At 39.7% G+C, this 20,248-nt stretch overlaps 3 protein-coding genes across 10 annotated transcripts in view; all 3 read left to right on the forward strand.

Moving 5' to 3' along the window:
- The window catches only part of kif13a (kinesin family member 13A), a 39,099-nt gene extending 34,329 nt beyond the window's left edge, over nt 1-4,770 (forward strand). For 4 of the 7 annotated variants that reach the window (XM_088306705.1, XM_088306700.1, XM_088306702.1 and 1 more), the window contains 3 exons: nt 278-418; nt 1,150-2,179; nt 2,861-4,770. In XM_088306705.1, the coding sequence (XP_088162831.1) occupies nt 278-418; nt 1,150-2,179; nt 2,861-2,994 (1,305 nt within the window). In that variant the 3' untranslated portion in view covers nt 2,995-4,770. The remainder of the gene's footprint in view (nt 1-277; nt 419-1,149; nt 2,180-2,860) is intronic. The other 3 variants (XM_088306706.1, XM_088306701.1, XM_088306704.1) reach the window with 2 other exon arrangements.
- A 2,324-nt stretch (nt 4,771-7,094) lies between these two features.
- rbm24b (RNA binding motif protein 24b) lies at nt 7,095-14,832 on the forward strand. Its single transcript, XM_088307732.1, has 4 exons — nt 7,095-7,562; nt 8,631-8,754; nt 9,524-9,578; nt 14,101-14,832. Exons 1-4 carry the CDS (start codon nt 7,395-7,397, stop codon nt 14,471-14,473), a joined length of 720 nt encoding a protein of 239 aa, XP_088163858.1. The 5' UTR covers nt 7,095-7,394; the 3' UTR covers nt 14,474-14,832.
- Nucleotides 14,833-16,450: 1,618 nt separating this feature from the next.
- Nucleotides 16,451-19,906, forward strand: grinab (glutamate receptor, ionotropic, N-methyl D-aspartate-associated protein 1b (glutamate binding)). 2 transcript variants are annotated; one of them, XM_088306897.1, is made up of 6 exons: nt 16,455-16,810; nt 16,919-17,022; nt 17,843-18,043; nt 18,823-18,951; nt 19,034-19,177; nt 19,518-19,906. In XM_088306897.1, exons 1-6 carry the CDS (start codon nt 16,582-16,584, stop codon nt 19,668-19,670), a joined length of 960 nt encoding a protein of 319 aa, XP_088163023.1. In that variant the 5' UTR covers nt 16,455-16,581; the 3' UTR covers nt 19,671-19,906. The 2 variants fall into 2 exon arrangements, with proteins under 2 accessions (XP_088163022.1, XP_088163023.1); XM_088306896.1 differs by having other exon boundaries at nt 16,451-17,022.
- Nucleotides 19,907-20,248: the final 342 nt, after the last annotated feature.

A 20,248-nucleotide genomic window follows, 5' to 3' on the forward strand; every position in this document is an offset into this window, starting at 1 on the left:
TAGCCCCTTGTGCCCAATGCAGAACACTCACATTTTCTACGATTCTCTAATAGGTTGAAAAAACTAAAAGTTGGTTGCCCACATTATTTTTCTTTAATAATCACATGTATCGATATTCCAACCTTTATAGTTAGCAACACTGCAAGCTGTTTATTGAAATGCATGCCACTAACTTTGTCACCGACCTGCCCAGCTCCATGCATGCTCGCATGCCTGCAACGTGTTTGTCTACGTGTGTGTGCGTGAAGTCTGTGCTGTTGTTCTGACCCATCCGCAGAGCATGCGCTCATGTGTGGACAGCCCTGCACTGCTCCCCCCTCCCTGCCCCTGGCGCAGACCCAGGGCAGGCAGCGAGGGCCACTGCAAGCCTTCCACCCCCACCTGCAGACAGCTCAGCCACACACTGCCACACCGAGCTGTAAGTGCTACACACGCTGCTCTCATTGGGAGGAAAAGTCACATGGTCACGGTGCGGCGACTGCGATCAGATTGCTTTGAAAGGCTTGCACTTACCTGAGGAAGGAATCTAACCGACTCCCATTTGATTTCATAAACTGCAAACTTATTTGTGTAACTCAATTTCAAGACGATTAAGGGTTGGATCTTCAGGTACTCATGTCCATGTCATTTATTTATTTTTCAATTAGAGTTGTTAGACACTTTAACTTCCATTCTTTTAAGCAACAACTTAACTATTTTTTTTAACAAGTGTGGCATAAATTTAAGTCAGCAGTCATAAATCAAATTAGGCAAACAAATCTGTGCATTTATCACCTTAACTTTCATGTAACAACATGTAGACTGCACTTCCTAAGCATTGAACTTATCGAGATACGATATAGATATATAAATAAAGGGTTTTTTTCCCCAGATTGCAGCCTTTGCATTTTGAAAATTGATTTTTACCACATTGTGTTGTTAATTTTAATTCAATTATTTTTTTTAAGCCCTAATGCCACATATGAGTGAAAAAATCAGCCAATACAGTGCAACTCCAGCCTTGGAAGAAATATGTGCAATATCATTCGATCAGACACAAGTCATCCACTTTCATGATGCATGATCACATTCTGACCTCATTAACCGTTAGTGTAGTGTTATGATAAAAGATGAGGCTTCACCCAGCTAATGTCTGTTGGTATTGAACAGCAGGAGTCCGATGAGGAGGAGACTGCAGTAGACGGGACCCTCAACGTGGACCATGGCGGCGGCTTCCAGGCGTACATCCCAGAGGACTTTGCAAACTTTGACACCTACAACGCCACCTTGGAGAGCCGCGCCGAGTTAAAGGAGCGCAAGGAGGTGTCTCGCAGCCCTACCACCAGTAGCTGCACCAGCGGTTACTTTTCCCACAGCGCTTCAAATGCCACCTTGTCCGACCTGCCTTTCAGTTCCAGCGAGAGCTCCGACCATCTCAGCTGCACCTCCAGAGATTCCCAAGATGCCCTCGGATGTCATGCTGGGGGGGGCTATACACAAATCAAAGGTGCTCCTGCTGGAAGTGAAGAGAAGCATCTGCTCACCCCCACTACTTCTTTACCTGTCGGTGTTCCTTGTGACAAGCAGAGAACTTTTCCTCAGGCTCAGAACTGCATTCTCAGTTGTAGTCAGGAGTTCACTGACTTTAAAGGGGCGGATGATACTATCGCGGAAAAGGATTTGGCCGATTTTACAGAGGAATGGGAGCAAGACGGTCTTGAGATTGCCACAACACTGAAAACGACTAATAAGACAGAAACGTGTAACTCTTCTGTTGCTGCTAGTATTATGAACAATTCTGACAACGCTTCAGCCGCTTTACACAATTATCCTGTTTCAAGTCACACTGTAATTTGCACCATCGCCCCAGCTCCAACTTCACTTATCACCTCGACGGCACCGTCCGCTCTTACAGTCTTGTCCAAAGTCCCTGCTCTCAGAGGAGGAGACCCTCCCATCCGCGAACCAGCGCAGGGAGACCTGCCCCACGGCAGCCCTTGTCCCAGCCCCAACCCCAGCAGCACGGAGCCCTCGGGTGACTCCAGCGGGGATGACGGCGCCCCCGTCGCCCAGCTCCCCGACTGGATGGCGCCCGGGGAGCTGGTGTGGGTCGGGAAGAGGCGAGGAATGGTCCACTACGTCGGAGGGGTGGAGTTTGCCAAGGGCATCTGGGTTGGCGTCAAGATGGACCTGGCAGTGGGTGAGTTCACTGAAAGTGTAGCAAAGGAACACAATACAATACAACTTTATTTGTATAGCGCATTTCATAACAATTGCGGCTGTGACAAAGCGCTTTACACAAAGTAAAATACAAAGTAGCAATAATTCAATAACAAAGACAGTAAAATACTAATTGATGATACAAACACATATAGAGTAGACACCAGAAAAACAGCAGAACAGTGAACAGTTTCAAGTTGCGTTGAAAGCCAAAGAATAGAAATGTGTCTTCAAAAGAATTTTAAAAATGGACAGAGAGGGTGCTTGCCTGACATTTAAAGGAAGGTCATACATACTGTACAGTAGTGTAATAGATTTACGTAGTTGACGATTTTATCCACTAGAGGGAGCTGTTTATTTTAGCTACAATTGCAGGGGTGCGTTGAGCTGAGTTTAACTTTCCATAACTACAGTAGTTACTCAAAACACCTGTATCTAAAATCCCCTTTCCCCATTGAACTGAATAGAACTGTTTTTGCCACAAGCGTCAAGCGTGCAGGCGCTCATCTCAGATCAACAGAGAAACAAGGTGGGATGAGGTAGAAATATTTAGGGAAATGAGGCAATTACTGATTACTGATATCACGTGCAGTCGAGGCAAGTAATTTGTTCCAATGTTTTAAATATTGCTGACATTGTCATATTTTGAACCCACCTTCAGGTAAACACAATGGTACAGTCCAGGGGAGAGTGTACTTCCGATGTCCCCCAGGCCACGGCGTGTTTGTGAAGCCTTCTCGTCTGACCAGAGGTCCGCCCTCCATGGACACAGAACCAACCACCCTCCTCAGATAAGACAAAGACACAATCTGGGCCACTGTTTGACTTCTTTGGCCAAGATTCTGATTTGGACTTTTTTAGGCTTTGACTTTCTAATGAAGCTAATCACTGAATATGCACATGCTTATTATGCACATATTTTTCCATATGGGTGTATTTTTAAGGGGAAATGCATAACTGGGCATCCATTTGGAAATATAAGCCACTTCAATTTTCTAAAGAAAGCATATTTTTTTATGGTATCATCATAATCCCCTGAGGCTCATATGATGACTATTCTGGGATATGAAGATTAAGAATGTACTACTGTTAATAAGCCTTGATATTTTCAGTGTGTTGTCAGGGGCAACCAAAGAGTTTCATCATAGCTGCTGTTATTTCCGTTGCAAAAGGGTGGAACCTTTCCAGGGGAAGTTGAACTAAGGAATTTTGCAAATATTTTGTGAGAATTAATGTCAGTTTGGGCGAAAGATGAACTATTATAATAATGAACAAGTGTGAAAGGGAACATTTTACTGTCTTAAGTAGGCATGCGGGCAAATTAAAATGCATTTTACGAACTTTTTTTTTTTTTTTTTTTTTTGCTTTTTCTCTAACCGTTAAAAAATGCCTTGAGTTAGTTTTTTTTTTTTTTTTTTTTTAACCTGTGCTATGGTTTTATCCAACAACATTTACATTTTGTATTCCTGCCTATAAATTTCCCCTTGGAAAGTTTCCATCTTTTAAAATAACCCGAACTTTGCATACCAGGTTTTTTGTAAGATTTTCCAACATATCGTATGTGGAAGAACACAACAGCATATACAGTATATCTGTGTGTAAAGTTTAGTGCCATGTCTCTATACGTATTAATTCCACATATCCTCAAGATAAACAAGAAAACCTGCATTGCCTTCACTTTGTGACTCTTGAATTATCCTGTTGAAGTACTGTAACACTGTGGATCGAACAATCCCCATCCAGCATGAGAATTGTGCTGTTTGAACGCTTGCACTGGAAAGGATCCTCAGAGACGGTCAGGACGGTGTTTCCTACCGAACTGACCGAGCAAGTTCTCTCGCTTTCAACTGAGAGGACGCAAAAGCCGTATGATGTCATCTCAGTATGTAGACTTTTATCGACTCTGTTCAGCACTTGGATTTGAGGATTTTACAGGCTTTATCCGGATTTCGGATACAAAGATGCCTTATGTCTCTGCTTCCATATAAAGGTGGACACGGAACCTTAAAAAAAAAAAAAGTGTGTACCTGTGACAATGTCTATGTCTATCATGATGACGCCTGATGGCTCTCTGATTGCCACCCGGCCTCACTTGGCTTGACTGATGTGCTTTTTTTTTTTTTTTTTTAACTTTTATTGTGTGTCTGTGAAATTTATATGCTGACTGACTGATACATAATACCACATGTTATTAGCAGGTACTCAATAATACATTATGTCCTATTCAGGATCGAATGACAGTGTGATGAACGGTGTCACATTACAGAGAGGATGAGGTTGTTCTCTATCAACATGTGGCGAATCGCAGACAAGAAATTTGTGACGCATTTATATATCATGTATATGTTCAAGTTGTAAATGGAAGATCTTTCCCTTCAGCTGCTCTCTCTTGTGAAGATGTAAATAGAAGTGTGTGTTTTTTTTAAAATAGTATTTGCGCTATTATAATGTACAGATTTGTATTTATGATGTATCGCAAAAAAGTGTTTCAATTGGTACAAGAATGTTCTAGAATAGAACATTTACAATCAAAGCACGGTGTTGACTTTTCTGTTGAATGGGCTCATAACATTTGTGGGTTGTTTTTTTTTTTATTTGTATTTCATGTTCATATACAGATGCTGTCTGATGACAATCATGTACTGTACTTAGATTTTTTTTAAAATCCAAAACACAAGAAAATAATTGGTTTAAAAACATTTCAAGTTCAAATAGTTAGTTTTTTTCAGATAAAGTAGCGATATTTGTTGATGCATACTTTTATTTTTGGTCAGCTAGACGGTAACAACATGCATTTTTGTTTTGCTGAAAATTCCAACTTTAAAAATAGCATTTGTTTATGTCTCTGTCAAATGAATAGCATGTATCCTCAAATACTTTTAAAATACTTAACATAAACAAAACAATGTACCAGTTTAATATATATATTTTTTTAGATAAAAGCACGTTTTCATTAAACGGTGACAGTGGTAGTAAATAGCATTATACTTTTTGCAGCGCTATTTTCCCTGCCTGCATTTTTGCATTGAAATTCTTCTTTAATAACCTACATTCATATTTTTCTATTTTCCTAGCTGTCTCATTGACAGGTTTGTTCTGTGTTTTCACACGTTGCAGTGTAATTATTCTCAAGGTAACGTCTAAACAAGACACAATCCCAACCTTACTTTTAAACGGAGTACTGTGGAAACAAGCATAAAAGTGCAGCTTTTTACAAAAGCGTGACAACTGCCATAAAGGTCACACATGTGATGTGTGGTAATTTTATTTTATTTTTTTTAAACAAAACATTTAAGTTGTCATATAGGGAACGTACAGGTGTGATGCCAAACCTTAACAATGACAGTATTTTATTTGGGTGTCCCTGCGGTGTGCTATGACACTGACAGCATTCGTGTCTTTATAGTGTGCACACCTGTGCTTTTCCTTGTGTGACCTTTCCATATGTCCTCGTGCACTAACGCAGAGATACACGCTAAACATTTAAATATGATACAGCTAGTATTTGTAGCCTGTATAAATCTAAATGTGGTTGTTATTGAAGTTGAATCGCCTTACAGGAATTTTGGCTGCAGGTTTAAAAATGACATTGCACTGCACTTCAAGCATTCATGAAAAAAAAAAAATTAAAAGCTGCTTGAATTGTCTGACAACAATCCAATTCATCAACACAAACAAAATATAAAAAGTGATACCAAAAGTAAAATAAGGACAAATACTGCGTGTGTGTAGTGTAGCGTATGCAGAGCAGTTGTTCACTGTGCATCAAGAATGGGTTTGGCACAGAAGGAGTTGCATTTCAATGTGTGTGTGCATGTGTTGATTGCACTAATTGACCGGAACATTTGGTACACTTCCACAAATGACATCCAAAACTAAAAGCTGAGAAGTAAAACCTTAGTACAAAAAATGCTGATGTCATCGAGGGCACCGGGTCTCATGGGATGACAATTTTGAAATCTGATTGGTTAAAGAAGCAGTCCCATTGCTAATGTAGTTTAAATTACATCAGATTAGATTGACAGCAGCGCAGAGACAAAAATCTGATTTGGTCAAAAAATATATACATATTGAAGTTCCACATACAGTACACTACTGGAAGGAGTGCATCCCAGAGGTACACTACAAAAGAGAAAGAGAAAAGGCTTTTGGAAACAAACTAATACGATTACCTCAAATGCATACAGGAATTTAAATTGTAAATGTATGACAGTGTTTCTATCATTTTGTCATCATAGAAAGCCGTGCTGGGCCTGACTGGGGGGTCCAAAATAAAAGCTTGATATATTTGACTGACACGATAGTAGTAAAATATTTATTCGATTAGCTTTCAATCATCAGTCATTCGTATCAGATCAAAAGTCATATAAAATTCAAATTTCACTCCAAGAAATAAATGGTGACGAAGCTAAACCGAAAGATAAGAGATACATTATAAGTGAACCATACATTTTCACCGCTCAGCTTTATTTGTTTTTTGTTTTTGTTTTTACAAAAAATGACCATTTATTCACATCATACTGCGGGTTGTTAATAACATCTGAATTTAGATTTACATGGAGTTCTTCACTGCTATGTGCAGGTTTATTGCCTGATGGCCAACATGGCTGTGTGAATTCCTCTGAAACTGACTCTAATAAACCTCATAAGTCACCATTACGTCGGTACTACCTGTAATTTAAAGTAAGAGAACCTACGAAGGTGCGTCGACGTCACCCCAACCACGCGAACACACACTTGTTTAGCTCCAATCAAGAGTGGAAGACGCCACTGACCACCTCCAGCCAGCAGGGGGTGCTCACCGTACAAGTACAACCTCATTTCAACTCCTCAAAAAAAACCTCAATGTAATAAATAACATTAGCACATTTGACATTCATTTTTTGGGGGATACATTTTTTGCACCTCGGTTTGCTGTGAGGCAATTCTAGCGAGATGATCGCCACTTGGGTGGAGTTACATACGTGTCACACACTCTGACAACAAGTGGGCCACAAACTAACAGGTGTCCTCTTCCTCCTCCTCCCCCTCCTCCCCGCGAGCGAGCGGCCGAAGGACTTACTTGTCCTGTCGGAGCCACACTCCTCACACGCTCGAATTCTCCTTCCACTCAGACGTTTGCCTTAGCTCCCAAGTGCCTTTTTTCCCTTCACGTTTTATTTTTAACTTATCTAAATCAATTAACTTCATAAAATATGCATTCGGCCCAGAAAGACACCACCTTCACCAAGATCTTCGTGGGAGGTCTGCCCTACCACACCACCGACTCGAGTCTCAGGAAGTACTTCGAGGTGTTCGGGGACATCGAAGAGGCTGTGGTCATCACAGACCGACAGACGGGGAAGTCCAGAGGTTATGGATTTGTAAGTGCTCACTCAAAAAAAAGAAAAGAAAAAAAAGTTGGCGTTCAAACATTCCTGGAGCACGTGCTACCGGCTGTGTTGCTGCCAATATGATTATGTGACATGTTGACATGTGTTAAGTTAATGGGAGCACCATGCTTACAAGCAGAGGTGGCAAAAAATTTTTACACTGTACTTTGTAGAATTTCCGGTACCTGTGTATGGAAAAAAAATCTTAAGGAAAAATAAGTATAGACTGTAAGTACGAAAGTAAGTTACAGCTCCAGAAAATATTAAGAGACTAGTGTGTCAGTTTATCTGATTTTGTTATTAATAGGATGAATAAAATGAACACGTTTTAAATTCTTTAAACTATTAACTCCCAAATTCAAATATTGTCATTAAGACTATTTTTTGCCATAAAATGAAAAATTGTCCAAATATGTCAATATATAAAACTCAATACACACTAGTTTCCATAGCTATGCCCTGATTAACCCTAGAGCAAAAACAAAACCTAAAGTAACTAATGAAGGCAAAAAAAAAAACACCTTCCGTATGTCATCATATGGGGGAGTTTTTAAATGTCAGAAGCTCTTTTTTTAATCTGGCACAAGTCACAACGCATCCACCGCAAATAATTTTTAGAGCCAAATGTATATTTTTTTAAAAAAAGTTTTTCATCATTCTTTAGATGGGGAATATCTTCTTGTTTTTTTCAAATCTGTTGTGTCATTGTTGTTAATGTTCCCTGGTTCATGTTTGGTTGACCTGATTTCTTCCATCTGTGGCGGTTGAAAAAACTGACAAGCACATTTTGATAAAGTAATGTGTAACAAGCAGTCACCAGAAACAAATACTCAAGTACAGATACGTGGAAAATTGACTTAAGTACAGTTTCGATTATTTTCATTCTGTGACTTCCTCTATGTATTGTTATAGCAGTGACACAAATAGCATATCATAGTGCATGGACAAACAACAATTAAATAAACATGCATTAAAAAAAATTTAAAAAACAAGATTAGGATCCATCCCTATGACGTGTTATTTTTATTTTTTCCAAGTACCATTTTTGTCTTCCTACAGGTGACCATGGCAGACCGGGCCTCTGCTGACCGAGCCTGCAAGGACCCCAACCCCATTATAGATGGCAGGAAGGCCAATGTGAACCTGGCCTACCTTGGAGCCAAGCCTAGAGTCATACAGCCAGGTGAGAAGTGCTCATTGTTCACTCCAGGAGGGGTATTTATTGATTGAATTATTTGAATCCTTGTTTTCTTGGCTGCCTATTCTCCTGAGGGTCTCACACTTGGCAATTTTGTCCCAAAGGTATAAAACAGGAAAAGTCAACTAAGAAAAATACAGTGTACACCAATCTATATGGACAAAAATTATAAAGTTGAGCCATTTTGTGTTTTATATTTGTTAAGTGGCAATATAAAAATAAATTAATATTCTATCGTTCCGACGTTTGGAGTCACTCGTAAATTGCCGTTTTATTTATTTATTTATTTTTTGGGTTGAAAAGCATTATCGTGCATGTAGTTTTACAGCTACTACTGTTCAAAAGTTTTGGCTCACTTTTTTTCCCCTCAGTCCATGTTTTCTTTTCTTCAGTAATGAAAGAATTAAACTGAGAAATGTAAAAATTCTTACAATACTAAAGACGTTTCGAAGTGACCCCCAAAATTTTGCACTGTTGTGTCTGTAGCTTCTGCAACGGTGTGTTTTAATAGAAAGCACACTTGTCTGGGTAAACTGAGTTTTTTTGTTTTTTTTTTTAAGAGAAATGTATCCTGCATTTTATTCTCATTGTCCCTCAAGGTGAAAGTCAATGTACGCTCTGCTGTAGAATGTTGTTACACATCTCCCTAAGAAAAAATCCCTACTTTCGTAACTGTCTGGCAATTTGTTGTTAGTGTTTATAGACTGATCTCAGATTCGTCTTTTTTTTTTTTAACTTGCTGTGTCTTTTTTAGGCTTTGCATTTGGCATGCCTCAGATCCACCCAGCGTTCATCCAAAGGCCTTATGGGTATGTTGCAAAATCTGTCCCATCAAAAAGAAAAAGCAGGACCGCCACTTTTATCATGACATTTTTATTGTCTATCACCTGTTTAAACCCTGCTGAATGAGGACATGTGAGTGATGATGAGTGCTCCCCTCAGCGTTGACTGTGACGGAATTGAACATGCGTGTGCGCGTATGTGTGTATGTGTGTGTGCCTCGCCCCAACCTCCCTCCTTTTCTCCCCCCTCCTCTTCCTTAGCCAACTGCCGGATCGTCTTCATGTTGTCTGTGTCTCTCTCTGATCTGACAGGCTCGGTAACGGTTAAAATAGCAGATGATGGTTTGAGGAATAGCTGAGTCTACTATTGGGCTAAAGTGTTACCTGTAGACATACACAAACGAGCTGAAATGGTGACTAGATGCATGGGTGTCTTTTTTTTGTTTTTTGGTTTTCATAGCACATAGATTGGTGTGTGCCTTGTTTTCAGTATGATGTGGTGTTCAGCTTAACTTGTGTGCTCATTTCTACAACTATTTGGGGCTGGGGAGTTCATTTTTATTGACGATTTGAGTGAGATTTGCTAGGACGGTGTAACTCTGCAATGGGGTGTGGACTCTTTATTTCTTTGTGCTCTAGCCTGCTGTTTATTCTGCCTCCCTTTAATTTCTTTTTTTAGTTAACCTAAGATGATTATGTTTTGTTGTGAATGGACAAAAAAGGATTCCGATAAAAGCTCACATTTGGATTCCCTGCAACAAAACAAACACTTGGCCTGCATGTGGGAGTTTTGTTTCCTTTCAATTAACCCGTTACTTCGAGTTCATTTGTACACCTACAATACCGAGCAGAAAATAACTCCGGCGACTGTAGACCTCTAGGTTGACAGACAAATGTTTTGCGCTGCAGACACGAGAGCCGAGCGTGCCTCACAGGCAGCAGCTGTCTGCTACAATGATCTGTGTGGCCTCTCAAATTCGGATGGAAAATAGGAGCAGCGCTGTTAATAATGTATGGCACAGGCATCGCCGCTCAGCTGTGGACAACAGGTGGAAACCTTTTGGTCCCATGTTGCAGATTACCCATGTGTCCTGGTGACTTACAAAGAACCTTTATTTAGCTCGCCACTGGAAGAACTGCAAAAAATGGATCAAAGCAAGGACAGTCTCCTTAAAAGCTCTCCTATTAAAATAAAGTCGTGGTCAAGGACCACATGTCATTTTTAAAACTGACGGATACGCCAAGTCAGTAGTAGGTGAAGTGAAAGTTTAAATGTTTATGTAAAATAGTTTCTAGTAGTTGTGGTAATCACAGGTAATCTCGCAGTGCAAATTAATACACTAAAATAATCATTTATATTGTGGACTTGTGCAATACTCTGCATTTGCAGAAATTGGGTAATGATCATTTTGATTTGTAAATTTCTGACAGGAGTGGAAATCGCAGAGTAACTCATGATAGCAGAATGTTTTGCCCATGATCTCGATTCAAATCACGGGATAGTTTAGGATGAATACAAGGCAACAAAATCAACTAAAAAGTGATGTGTGTGCAACGCAACTTGAAAATATGTGAAATTATAAATAAACAAATCATTCGCCATACAATAACTTGACTACAATCACAGGATAATATAAAATAATTCCACATTTGTTGGTTTTGCACATGGGCCTGGGCTTATGCTGCTTTCCTGAAAACAAGCAAATTGTACTTTCTGACCGTTGACAAGGACTGCACGGGGTCTCTTTAAAATTTGTGAATGTCAAACAATACGAGAAAAAAAACAATCAAACATTTGTTTATTGCTATATTACAGATTCTGTTACATTAAAATAAAAACTTAAAACGTACAATATAATGTTTCGCTTGGGTTTTTGTTGTTGTTTATTTTCGACTGACACTTTTTTACAAGTACACTGAAAAAATGGTCTGAATTTACCCAATTTTATTTTGTCAAGTTGTTGCAACGAAATGAAGTAGATCATTTTTTTAAGTATAGTATACATCGACATAAAAAAATCCAGAGGATTTTATCGTGTGCAGCCACTTGACAATAAAATTAAGTAAATTCAGCACCATTTTTTCACAGTACGATATTCCCTACTTCCAGTTTCCTTGAATACAGCCTTATTAATTATTGTTTTTGCGCCATCTCTATGAACCGTAGAATTAAAACAAAGGCCGTGTATTTCCTTGTGAATAACCGTCAATTTTGAAAATGTCTCAATATAACGGTTGTTTATCGATATTAACAGTAGCGAGACGATGATTTGCTAGTCAGTCATTTTGTACGAGCCACGAGCTAAGTGGGGTAGATGAGTTGCTCCGGTTGCCGGGCCGCCCTGCCATGTGTTGCTGAAAGAGATCAACACGTCCTTTGGACATGACAAGGGCGGCAAAAATAGCCTTGCTTCCAGCCTTCCTTGTCAATCAAGTTGGCATGTGTGTGTGGGGCTCCTCTATGTCCAGAAGAGGGACAGATATAACCACTTCACACCTGCTCGTCAATATATTTTATGTCTGACAAAAAGCTCCTAGTAACGCCAAATGTCGCCTTGGTTCCCTTCAATTGGTATCAGTTATCAGTTGAGTACAGTGGAACCACACGCACATTTTCAGATTTCAGGAAGATACGCTTTAAGTGGACCAAAAACAAATAGTTCGAACCTTCCCCATACGTGATGTCATGTGATACGTCATCTAATCTTGCGACACTTCAGCTCAGTGAGCAACATTCTATGGGGTGTGGGTACATTTTTCTTTGGCGACCACAGATGTTTACCAGTGATAGCATGACATGTAACATTAGAATTAGAATCAGATTGTAGTGACTGGAGTGGTGCAAGTGGTGTCTTTTTCTGGTCAGCATCAATAATAAAAGAAAAGTTGTAAACTGCTGTAACTGCCAAGTCAGCTGATCCGTCATAATGCAAAGAGACGCGCCAAACCACCTTCCTACAAAGTCCTTTACACGTCGTCATTAATGGCGACGTACAAATTAGGTGTACCATTTTACATGTCTCCCCCGCTATATCTTGGTTCATCTTTAGTGGTTTACGCTGTATCGTTGATTTTGCTGTTGTCTTGAAATGCATTTAGTGTGTTTAAAAATGTTGAAATCCTGTAAGTGTGGGTGTGATTGGATCATACGAGAAGGGTTTTTTTTTCAGGTTTTATCTATAAAATAAATTTTTATTACATTATTATTATTTTTTTTACATTTTATGCTTACAATTTATTTTGAGTGTGTGTTGGAATGTTTACAATGTGTCTAAAATGTTTGTAATAGTACATTTTAATGTGAGAGGGTATAATTATGCTCAAACTATGAACAAAATGTGTTCTATTATCACCTGCCTTGGGTGGGTTTGGTACTTAGAGCAAAGATACGGTACGGTTCTGGTGATAATTTCAAACAACTATTTTAATATGCGAGGAGTAGCAAGGCATACAAACGGCATACTTTTGCTGCCTGATCTTACAAATGACTTAATTATGCTTCATCTCACCCAGTCAGCCCCAGTGCTGCCCTATAGAGAAGGCGTGCAACTCTCCTGGGCTTGCGGACATATTAAACATACTTTAGCTAATATGAGAAGTATTTGTATGTCTAAAATCTTTGTAATTTTAAAGTTTGTAAGTACTTTTTAAATCTGGGATAGAGGAGGTGTAAAGGATGAACCACGACATAGCAGGCGTGCAATGGATCAAAGTTGCTCTACATGACTACTAGTGATGGGGAAAATGAAACTACAAGTTGTTGTATTTTTAAGTCCTCTAGATGGCACTGTTGGCTTAAGTAAAAGGTTTAATGAATGGCAAGTCAGGCCAAAAATACTACAACTGGTTCATGAAGCAGATTTGAAGCTTCATTTACCCATTACTAATGACTACCACTGTGCTTGACTATAGTGAATGTGGATTGAACATGCCGCATTCGCGTGAGCATGCACAATGTATTTATTTATTTATTTTTTTTTACCAACCAATCTGCGGGTCATGTGCGTGCAGAACTATGGCACATGACATACGGATCACGGATCAGAGATGATCTGTTGCTCCACTAGCAAGGGAGCTTGAAGTTCAAGGATCAATAAAACTGTTCCAACTCTCCAGAAGCTAGCCTCACCCCTATATTTTTCAGTTTCCGTAGCAGGGAAGTGGTCTTGTTTGCAGTTCATTGTTTTTGTTTGTGTTTAAGGACCTAACATGTGTGGGCATGCCTGTACGTGTGCTGTTGGTGTGACAGTGCGGGCATAATGATGTCCACTTCCTTTTTGACGTTGTGGTGTCATGCGGTCAGCTCGCATTTTGTCGCCAGGTTGTGGGGTGCGGCGCTGGGTTGATATTTAAGATCCAGGTGCTTTTATTGCGCTTGTGGTTTTTGCTGCTTTCTTAACTTTCCTTATCTAGGTAGGGTTTTTTTTCCCCTAAGTTGTTAATGGATGGATTTGCTGTGTTCTGAGGACTGGATTGACGTATTTGTAGAGCCCACAGGCTTACCCACTGTGGCTTACCTTTGACACCAGTGTGTGTTTGTGTCCTACAGGATTCCAGCTCACTACGTTTATCCTCAGGCCTTTGTCCAGCCAAGTATGGTGATCCCTCATGTACAACCCTCAAGTGCCACGGCAACAGCTGCCGCGGCCGCCGCCGCCACCTCGCCATACCTTGACTACACTGGAGCCGCTTATGCTCAATACTCGGCTGCAGCTGCCACTGCTGCCGCAGCAGCTGCGGCCGCCTATGAGCAGTATCCATACGCAGCCTCCCCGGCACCGACGGGCTACATGACCACAGCCGGCTACGGCTACACGGTCCAGCAGCCGCTCGCCACCGCAGCCACCCCGGGAGCCGCGGCGGCTGCTGCCGCCTTCAGCCAGTACCAACCTCAGCAGCTGCAGACGGATCGAATGCAGTGAAAAGAAAACGGAATGGTTGAGAGGTCACCACCCGCGCAACGGGGGGTTAAGTTACTCTACAATGATGGTTGGCCGCATCAGCTTTTAACTTGAAAAGTGAAGAACATCACAGGACGTGCAAACAAATGCTTTATTTTATTCAAATTAGATCAGTATTTTTTTTTCATTATTTAATATTTATACATCAGCAAAAATATTGAATGTTAACTAAAGCAACAAAAGCTGACTAACTGAACCTCATTACTGATTTTTGTGTACATATTCTGTAAGTGTTCCCAATCGCATTCATGTCTTATAATCATGTGTCTTCCCCACTACTTTTTATACCAATACCTGTATAAATATGAGTGAGTCACTCATGGTGCATTTTTCAAGATTTGTATCAGCGGAATCTATGCAGACAGCTCCCTCTAGTTTCCCCTTCAGTATGTACGCTACTCACAAACAAGTCAGGGATATTGGGCTCTCTGGTGAAATTTTTGAAATGCACTATAACCTTGCGATGAGACCTTAGTTTGACCATGCCTAAAGCTGTGCAACATGATTTGACCAGTATATTTCCAGCCATCAAGATACCAAAAATTACACTGAACAATTGATCAACAGTCCCTCGCAATTGAGTTTAGAGTGTTAGTGTTGTTAACAGCTTGCAAATGAGTGCAACTGGAAGAGTAACAAAGGCATCGAAGAGGATGTCCTTGGAAATTGTCATGAATTCATTCCTTGTTAAAGAAAAAGTTATGCAAAAAACATTGCAAAATTGAACTGTTGGGCGCGTGTATTCAAAAATGTTGAGTAAATTCACCTTTGAAGTTTATTGTGCATTTTAGATTCATCCTAATATTTCAACATAAAGCCCTTTATTCCTAAATTTGTGAGACGCGTACATGTATTTTCCATAGTGAATGAGATAAATGACTAGACTGAAGCTGGGAAAAAAGGCACTCACCTTCCTCACATCAATTGCACATCAAGCAAGCTCAGCAAAAAATGTTTTCGTATGTGAATCTTTCATTTTGTTTCCGAATGTGCCTTTTAAATTATGCTATTTATGTATTTATTATGGAAGCTTACAATAATAAAACATTGTGTTTGGTGTTTAGTTAGGTCCACTACAACGTTCATTGAGAGCATGCCTTGGATGTTTAAAACAACGCTACAATTTGTATATAGAACAAAATATGAGTGGAACAGTAGCAATAACTTCTGTAGATTTGTAGTTTGTCTCGTAGACTCTTAAATATTGCCTTTTTTTATTTCTATATACTTGACCACTTTGATAAGGAAGCTTATGAACTTGAAGCATTTGTTGTCATCTGACTGAATCTGAAGTGCTGAGGTATTTTTCCTTGCATTTTACAATCTATAAAAGGAGTACAGTTCTAAGTTTATATGTGAAATAAAGGGAAATCTACCAACAAAAAGTTCATTCCGTGTGTTTTTCCTAATGGGCTCTGAATTCATTCAATATTTTGTATGGTGAAAAAAAGTGCACTAAAACTGTCCAATGAGGAAGATATATTGTTTTACTTTAAAATGTGATATTTGGAAACAGGATATTTTAAGACCCAAATTTTGTTTTCACTTAACATTTGTACGGTACGTTTGGTACCATTCTGTTTACAAAATACTTAACTGACTGCCTTCAGGCCAGACCCCACACGCAAAGGCGAGTGAAGCAAGCCGCCATCGCGAATTTTAATACTGTGCATTACGGTGCATCAAGGTAATGCGAGGGCCGGACGGTTCCGCCTCCGGGACGGACTGCCCAGCTCTGGTTATTGCGCAAAACTCCATTAATTCATTGACTGTTTTATATGTTTTACATCTACTACAATGATACAACTAACACTGCTGATCACATATTATTTTGGCTAAATGTTTTTGTAGTTAGCTCATCTCTGTTTCAGTAACGAGTAAAATAATTGGAGCTGCTCATGAGAGGTAGAGAAAACCAATGGATGAATGATCACTTTAATTACGACACCAGGAAGTGAGTGAATCACGTGACCCTAACGTCACTGCACTGTTTTCTTAGACGTTTGTCGCGACGGTCTGCGGGTAAGTTGAACAACGAAAAGGACACTGACAATCGGTTGCAGCAGAAAATGGCCACGGATAAAACTGCATACACTCTACTGGACGAGCAACCCCCGCCGCCGCAGACGTCGTTCGCGCCCGCGTCAGGCCCGAACATGTTCGTGGGCTCTTCCGGGGGTCTCCCTTTACCTCCGCCTGCTGCTTTTGGGCCTGGTGTACCTGGAGCCATCGGTATGAGTAACAAAGCATCCTCCCCGTATTCTCCACCTACCTATGGCTTTCACGACAACATAAGCGGTAAGCTAAAGTGCGTGGTGTTTTGTCCCCCCACCCTTCCCCCCCAGTCGATTTCAAAATACGTGAATATAATTATTGTCCCTTATGGTTTGGTGGCTGACACTTCAGGTGATGCTTACCACAGTGAGGAGGACCCTCCACCATTTCATGATAACCACGACTTCGGTTATGGATTAGATAACAAAACCATAAGAAGAGCTTTCATTCGTAAGGTAGGTAGGGGGCAGTGTACTATGATGAGAAGGACCATTGTGGGAAAATATTACAGCTAAACAAAAAACAAGTAGAATTATTTATGAATAGACACAGTACGGATCCTAATGTACTTTTCCCCCACCCTTTTGTGAGCCGGAGGCACACGTTTTACATTTTAAAATCTCATGGGACACCACCAAAAATGGCACAAAATAGTACAGCGATACCTTGACTTACCCGAGGCCTGACTAATTTTTTTCAATTTCTTGCGGGATTTGCAAGAAAAAATTTGCACAGTATGAGGGCAGCAAACTGAACTGAAGTTACTTAAAGTTCAATGTCAAATTAAACATGAAACAAAGAGAATTACATGTGTGTTAAAAACACCCTCATCACCTCAACTCTCCACTAGTTGAATGCAACGACAATAAAAAATGCCATAGACAGGGTAACTAATAGGCTCCCTGGCTGTGTTTATAACACGTGCAATGAAACAACACATGTAGACTGATAATCTGACAGTAATCATCAATACTGTGTATTCTTTATCCTGTGCAAAAAGCTCCTGATATTACTGAAGCTTGCTGGGCTGCCTAGTTGTGAGTCTCTTCTTTTTATGACTGTATTATGCTGCCCCCATGTGGCCAAATTGCACATCTGCAGGAGCACCAGGGCTCAATGAAAAAACATGGTTTTGGCATGCTTTCAAAAATCCTTATGGAAAAAAAATTCTCATTTCTTTCCATGTAGTCTAAGTGAAACATGTGCCATTAGCTTTGATATGACCTGAGATAAGTTTAGGGAAATCAAATTCCACTTGCTTCTTTCACCCTGCAGGTGTTCTTGGTGCTTACTGCTCAACTTGCAGTGACGTTCGCCTTTGTGATGGTTTTCACATTTGTGGACGAAATCAAGGTGTTCGCAAAGAATAACGTATGGCCTTACATTGTGTCCTACGTCACATTCTTTGTGTGCATGTGCGCCATCAGCTGCTGTGGAAACCTGCGTAGGAAACATCCATGGAACCTGATTGCATTAGTAAGCCAAAATTCTTTTAATTGATTTGTTCAAACTGGTGAACAGTGTCTTTTTTTTTTTTAAGATGATGTGCATTCTTGAATGAAAAGTATGTTCACCTGTTTTCTGAGTTGGGTCATGTGACAAGCGCAAGCTGAGCTGTGATTGGTTCTAACCTGAGCCCTCAGCAACTGTGAAGTCATTTTCAGTCAACAGGAAGTAGCAAAATGGCCGCACCCTGAGATAGGAAAACTGGGCGGATTTTTTTTCAAAATATTATTGTAAAGACATTTTTGAGTTGACTCCTCCTTTAAAAATGTTGTTTGTACTAAAAAATACTAGGAGGTACCACTGTTTACATTTTTAAAATGGTTTCAGACGTAGTGCATTCCATATATCTATGGTAGTTGTAACAGTAAGAACAATGGTTTAAAGTTTTTTTTCACTGACAGTTAAGCTAGATACAGTGACTTTAAAAAGTCTACACACCCCTGTTCAAATGCCAAGGTTTTGTGATGTAAAAAATAAGACATAGATACTGTCAGTCTTTTCCAAACTTTTTCCACTGTTAATGTCACCTATAACCAGTAAAACTCAATTGACAAAGTACAAATGAACAACTGAAATAATGTGGTTGCACAAGTGTGCACACCCTCTTATAACCACAATGTCTGCGTTCAGAATTAACCGCATTCAAACTGGTGTTAAATGCTAGCTACCAGACACTGATTAACCTTAAGTCCATTTCAGATGTTTAAGTAAGCTTTTCCTAACTAACAAGTATGTTGTCTTATTTTCAGTCCATCTTGACCCTCAGTATGTCATATATGGTGGGAATGATTGCCAGCTTCCATGAAACGGACATAGTGGTCATAGCATTGGGCATCACAGCGGTGGTCTGCTTCACAGTGGTCATCTTCTCGCTCCAGGTTTCTATCTGCCACTTAAATGCAGCACTACTAGTTTAAGGAGCAGTTTAACTTCAATGTCATGCTTGTCATCCCTCCACAGACCAAGTATGACTTCACTTCCTGTTATGGTGTGATGTTCGTCTGCTTGGTTGTCCTCATCCTCTTCAGCCTGCTGTGCATCATCATTCGTAACAGGATCCTTCACATTTTCTATGCTGGACTGGGAGCTTTGCTCTTCACTTGTGTAAGTCCTCATGCAAACACACACACACACACACACACACACCCCTTTGCCTGCTAATTTGTGGTAGAGGTTGGAGGTTTGTGATTCTTATTTATTTTGTATATTATTTTGATTACCACTGTCCCTAAAGTCTCACTTAAAAAAATCTGTGTTATTTATAGATATTAGGCCACACAAATTCACTGTGATCCAAAATTTTAATTTCCCCTTAAATGCTGCTGCAATGTCGCAGATATAACAGCCAATCAAAAATGCAGATGAGCTTTTTATGCAATAAATACACAACACATATACAAGATGTATGTGAACATTTTTGCATTGCTTTGTCCATTTGTTACAGTTCTTGGCAGTGGACACCCAGCTGCTGCTTGGCAACAAGGAACTGTCCCTGCATCCTGAAGAATATGTTTTTGCTGCACTCAACCTGTACATGGACATCATCAACGTCTTTATCTACATTCTTGCTGTTTTGGGAAAGGCCAGGGGCAGCTGAACTTAAGAAAGTGAGAGAAAATCATGTCAGAATGTTGTTTTTGCTGATTGTGTTCATTTAAGTAAAGTCTTGTAGTCTACATTTTTTTTTTTAATTGTGTTCACTGACTACTGTGGTAAATAGTATTTTCTTCACCTGGCCTTTTACAAAATCAAAATGTTATTCCGTGATGATACTATTATGAAGGAATATGTAAATTGATTGTAATATTTTGCCTCATTAAACCTTTAAGTTCATCACAGTTGAAAAATATGTTTTATTGAAATGTATAAGGGCAGCATGGCACTATAAAGTAACTATAAATGCACTTTAAAAGTGATAGCTCATCAAATACTATGTTACCTAAGTTTCAGCAAAGCAATGCTAAGGTATGCAACATGATCACAAGATCTTGTGTAATGAGTTCATTGCCAACCCAATAATCGTTTGATCGTTTCTAATTTAACAAAAAAAAATCTGACATGCTGATGGGTTAAAAACGTTAAGTATTATGCAGTATGATCACGACAATCACAAGTTTGATATGGATTTCACTTTATAATATCCTATTCAGTGGTCCTGAAAAACTTTGTTTAAAT

The sequence above is a fragment of the Idiotropiscis lumnitzeri genome, chromosome 10 (genome assembly GCF_059441095.1).
Source record: "Idiotropiscis lumnitzeri isolate Australia: NSW breed Sydney's pygmy pipehorse chromosome 10, RoL_Ilum_1.0, whole genome shotgun sequence".
Classification (NCBI taxonomy): Eukaryota; Metazoa; Chordata; class Actinopteri; order Syngnathiformes; family Syngnathidae; genus Idiotropiscis; species Idiotropiscis lumnitzeri.

What these genes read in the sequence shown, in the direction of transcription:
- rbm24b (XM_088307732.1), top strand. Translation starts at nt 7,395, where the DNA reads ATGCATTCGGCCCAGAAAGACACCACCTTCACCAAGATCTTCGTGGGA. An exon ending in AGTCCAGAGGTTATGGATTT is followed by an intron (nt 7,563 to 8,630) that starts GTAAGTGCTCAC and finishes GTCTTCCTACAG; the next exon opens with GTGACCATGGCAGACCGGGC. An exon ending in TTCATCCAAAGGCCTTATGG is followed by an intron (nt 9,579 to 14,100) that starts GTATGTTGCAAA and finishes TGTGTCCTACAG; the next exon opens with GATTCCAGCTCACTACGTTT.
- grinab (XM_088306896.1), top strand. Translation starts at nt 16,582, where the DNA reads ATGGCCACGGATAAAACTGCATACACTCTACTGGACGAGCAACCCCCG. An exon ending in GAAGAGCTTTCATTCGTAAG is followed by an intron (nt 17,023 to 17,842) that starts GTAGGTAGGGGG and finishes TTCACCCTGCAG; the next exon opens with GTGTTCTTGGTGCTTACTGC. An exon ending in CATGGAACCTGATTGCATTA is followed by an intron (nt 18,044 to 18,822) that starts GTAAGCCAAAAT and finishes TCTTATTTTCAG; the next exon opens with TCCATCTTGACCCTCAGTAT.